Raw genomic sequence first — 4,512 nt, 5'->3', positions numbered from 1 at the left:
AGAGTGAGCGACCGTGATTTGTACACGGGGATCTTGCTACCGTTGACAGCTTGAAGGTAGGAGATCGGGGGTGTCGTTCGGTCGGATTTTTGTGCCGGAATGATGCTGACCTCTGCACCAGTGTCCACCAGGTACTGCTGGCCTGTGATTCTGCACATGACGTGTAGTAGGCGACTTTCTGGTTGGCCGTGACCCGTCGTCGCCGTTATTGGTCGGCCTTCTTGTTTTCCTGCCACGAGCAAGGTTGGAGACAGTGACGCGCGTCCTTCCCAAAACGACGGTGGTAAAAACACATCCTTGGTGGTGTGGGAGACCGGGAGCGTTGTTCTCGTCCATACCGCGGGGTGCTTGGGCTGCGGTTTCTTCGGTGACGTGGTGGGGGGTAATGACGCTCCGCAGCACAAACCAGTTCTTCCAAGCGATGGCAAAGTGCGTCGATAGGAGAAGCAGGGGCAGATGATATCTGTGGAACGACACTCACGTTGTTGGATGATGGCGTGACGTTGCACACATACGGCGTCGCTACCTCCAGGACTTTATCTGCCAGGCTGGCCAAACTGTTGAGGTCCAACGTGGATGCAGTGGCGAGGACCATTTGCACATTGGCCGGAAGGCGCTGCAGAAAGAGTTCGCGCAGCAAGTTGTCATCTGTGGGGGTTGTGCTGCTACTCATCAGTGTACGCATATGACGAAGAAGCTGGCTTGGCCGGCGGTCGCCCAATTCCTCCGCGGAGAGCAGTTGTTGGATGCGAGAACGCTGTGATGCCGTCGTTCGCTCCAACAGAGCAGCCTTGAGAGTGCTGTATGGTGTGGCGGAGGGCGGTCCTGAAAGCAGGTCACATACCTCTTCGGCAGCGGCAGGTGAGAGCGCCGAAACAACGAGATGGTACTTGCGTTGTTCCGTGCGCACGCCAGAAAGCACGAATTGTGACTCTGCTTGCAGGAACCAGATCGAAGGGTTGCGGTCCCAGTAAGGTGGAAGTCGGAAGGAGACCGCAGAGACGTCATGATCGGTCGTGCCAGTAGCTTCCGTGTTGGGGTGCGTCTCGTTGCGTTGCATGGCTCTACAATACTTCGGCAGTGCCGCGAATCACGTCCGGGTCACCACTTTGTAGAGCTGGGTTGAACGAGACGGACACGTCTTTTCAGTAACAACGTCTAGGTTTATTCTGCCCAACAAGAGCGAGGAAAGTAGAGCAAGTACGCACACTGCACCGGAAGTGGCGAGAGTGAAAGAGAGAAGAATGTTCGTAAAGAGAGAAAGAAAAGGGAGCTCGCGGTCCGGCACCGAACCGAGGCGCCCCGCAGAGTTTTTACGACCGCGGGGGTGTGCGACGGTGGACGCGTCGCTACAGAGCTACCATATGTAAGGCATTACTTGCAGTTTGTTGATGCCACGGGTGATGACGATGAAGAATTATGGCTGAGTCATTTGTAATGGGTTGGAAGCTTTAAACGACCCAGTAGTTACGTAATTCACATCGTGTGACGCCCGGTCATTATTTTACTCTCCCACCATGCTATATAACATAGGTCAACGTGAGAAAGAGAGAGACAGAGAAAGAACTTTATTGAGACCCTGAGGAAATGCATCATAGGAGCATTATGGGCTTCCTTGGCAACCTATAGAAGTGCACTTGCGAGGAACCCACTACGCTACGCTATAAATGATAATTTTTTGAAGTAGGGAAGCAACCACTATTTGATTTTTCGTCATTCTGCGGAGAATCGTGGTACCCGCTAAACACCTTTAACGCATTATGTGCACTTTGTTGATGATGTGGCTGATGACGATGAAGATTTATGGGAGAGCCCTTTGTAATGGGTTGGAAGCATTCACCAACCCACTCGTTGCGCAATTCGCATTGTGTGACGCTTGGTTACAAAATTCGCGTTGTGTGACGCTTGGTTGTTATTTTACTCTTCTACCACGCTACATTACATGTGTTAATGTGGTTCCTTTGCGTCATGAAGCCTGTATAGGGTCTTTTTGCAACGCAGTTACAAGCACCGGCATGGCTCCGAGGTAAAACACTGGGCTCAGGTTCGAACCTCGTTTCATCCTGGAAATTTTGTCTTATTTCGTCTTCTTTTTCTTATTTCGAGCGATAGTACTTACGGACACCGGCGGCGGCGGCGGCGGACAAGTACGGCGCCAAAAAAATGCCAGGCCTGCGCTGAAACCGCAGCACAGTGAGCGAAAGCTGGAAGAGCGGCGTTTCTAGTGCCCATTGTAAGCTCTCTTGGGGCTATAATACAAGTACACTAGAAAGGTACCCACTACGCCATAAATCACAATTTTTGTGAAGTTGGGAAGCACCTTCTAAGCCATTATTTGTCATTCTGCGGAGAAGCGAGGCACCAGCTACACGTCTGGAGGGCATTATGTGAACTTTGTTGACGCGACGACTAATGACGATGAAGAATTATGGCTCAGCTCTTTCTAATGGGGTGGAAGCTTTAAACGGCGCACCAGTTATGTAATTTGCATTGGGTGACGCCCAGACGCTAATTCTCTCTCCCGTCATGCTGTATAACATACGTTGACGTGGGAGAGAGACGGGGGGGGGTGAAGAACTTTACTGAGACCCCGAGGAAATGGATCATGCGCTTATGGACTTCCTTGGCAACCAATACAAGTGCACTTGCGAGGAACCCACTACGCTATAAATCATTGTAATTTTACTGAGACCCCGAGGAAATGGATCGTGCGCTTATGGGCTTCTTTGGCAGCCAATACAGGTGCACTTGCGAGGAACCCACTACGCTATAAATCATTGTAATTTCTGAGAAGTAGGGCAGCAGGCACTGTGCCATTTTTCGTCATTCTACGGAGAGCGTTGGTACTTGCTAAACGCATGTAAGGCATTATGCGCACTTTATTGATGCTGTGCCTGATGACGATGAAGAATTATGGCAGAACCCTTTGTAATGGGTTGGAAGCATTCAACAACCTACTCGTTGCGCAATTCGCATTGTGTGACGACTGGTTACAGAATTCGCGTTGTGCGATGCTTAGGGCTTATTTTACTCTTCTACCACGCTATATTGCATTTGCTAATGTGGTTCCTTCCCGACATGAAGCCTGTATAGGGCCATTTTGCTCCGCAGTTTCCAGCACCGGCATGGCTCAGAGGTTGAATACTGGGCTCCCACGCAGAGGGCCCAGGTTCGAATCTCGTTCTATCCTGGAATTTTGTTCTTATTTCGTTTTCTTTCTCTTATTTCGAGCGATACTGGTTACGGACACCGGCGGCGGCGGCGGATAACTACGGCGCCAAAAACGGCCGGTGAAATGATCTCATAACAGCTTTCGCTGTAAAACGCCCCTTGCTGTGATGTCATAACAGCTTTTGCTGTAAAACTAACCGGTTCTTGGCCAATCCCCCAGTGTGGGTATGAGCCACAGCTTCCAGGGTCTACTCTAGTCTACATCTTGTATGCTTGCTTCTTAGCGCGCGCTTTAAATTCCTTGTAAAGATATTCTGAAAGGCTTCATCTCGCCGTAACATTTTCGTGTAGGTGCTCGCTGGGCGGACGTAATCGGTGGAACATAGCTTACTCGGTACGGTGTCAGTAGGCGAGTTGGACAACACCCTTGAAGCAGTCAATAAAGGCTGAATGCGCCGACACAAAATCAAATGCTAAGGCGAGTACAGCAGGACACTGCTCCAATGCGTAAAAAAGCAAACAGAAGTGTGGCGTCCGGCCCCAGCAACATGGGCAGTACACACCCCAGTGACAACCATACTTGCACCATCCGCTACACGGACAAGAGCTATCGAAGCTGTAGTAAGATCCTTCTTTAGTCGAGCACGGATATTCGAGTTTATAACCGATGTGTGAGCGCTTCTGTCAATGAGTGCTATGACAGGTGTTCCGTCGATATCTACTTCGATCAAGTTGCTGTGTCCCGGTAGTGTAAGGAGAGAAATTTCGGGTAGGGACGCTATTTTTCTGAGGAGCGGTTAAAATAGGAGGAAAAAGGAAAGCGATGGCATAGTGTCGAGTGGGACGGGCCGAGGCTCGGCGAAGGAGAACGGTTTGGGCATGTGGGTAATGGCGTGGCAGCGTCGTCTTGAACGCGCACCGACAGGGCGTATCCACCCGCAAGACGTCGGGCACTTGAATAGCTCGGCCAATGCTGCGAGTTGCAGGAAGAGCGTCAATGGCCGGAAACATGGCCGATGCATCCGCAGCAGAAGCAGATAAGCCTGTCATCGGAGGTTTGCGATCCAACGTAATTTCAATAACGACGACGGGTGTGCGTGTTTCGGGACAGCTCAGGTACACCGAATACACTGGGCAAAGTGTGTGCAGCCTTGCGTTAGCGAGTTCCTGGCGTAAAACGCTCTGGATAAGGAAAATCGTTGCGTGTGAATCGCCGAGAACACGAACCAAAGCAGGAACTGGATTTGCATGAGAAGCTTTGTGGTGGACGATGCGCCCAATATTCTCAGATGCAGCAGGAGCAAGTGGTAGGCAGATCTGCTCGCAAGCACACCTTGCATC

At 51.0% G+C, this 4,512-nt stretch overlaps 1 protein-coding gene across 1 annotated transcript; it reads right to left on the bottom strand.

The window, feature by feature from the left end:
* Positions 1-205: 205 nt before the first annotated feature.
* LOC119391611 (uncharacterized) lies at positions 206-1,168 on the bottom strand. The gene has a single exon (XM_037659280.1). It carries the CDS (start codon positions 1,058-1,060, stop codon positions 206-208), a length of 855 nt encoding a protein of 284 aa, XP_037515208.1. The 5' UTR covers positions 1,061-1,168.
* Positions 1,169-4,512: the final 3,344 nt, after the last annotated feature.

This window comes from Rhipicephalus sanguineus, chromosome 4 (genome assembly GCF_013339695.2).
Source record: "Rhipicephalus sanguineus isolate Rsan-2018 chromosome 4, BIME_Rsan_1.4, whole genome shotgun sequence".
Lineage (NCBI taxonomy): Eukaryota > Metazoa > Arthropoda > Arachnida > Ixodida > Ixodidae > Rhipicephalus > Rhipicephalus sanguineus.
This window is presented reverse-complemented; position numbering and strand designations above follow the sequence as displayed.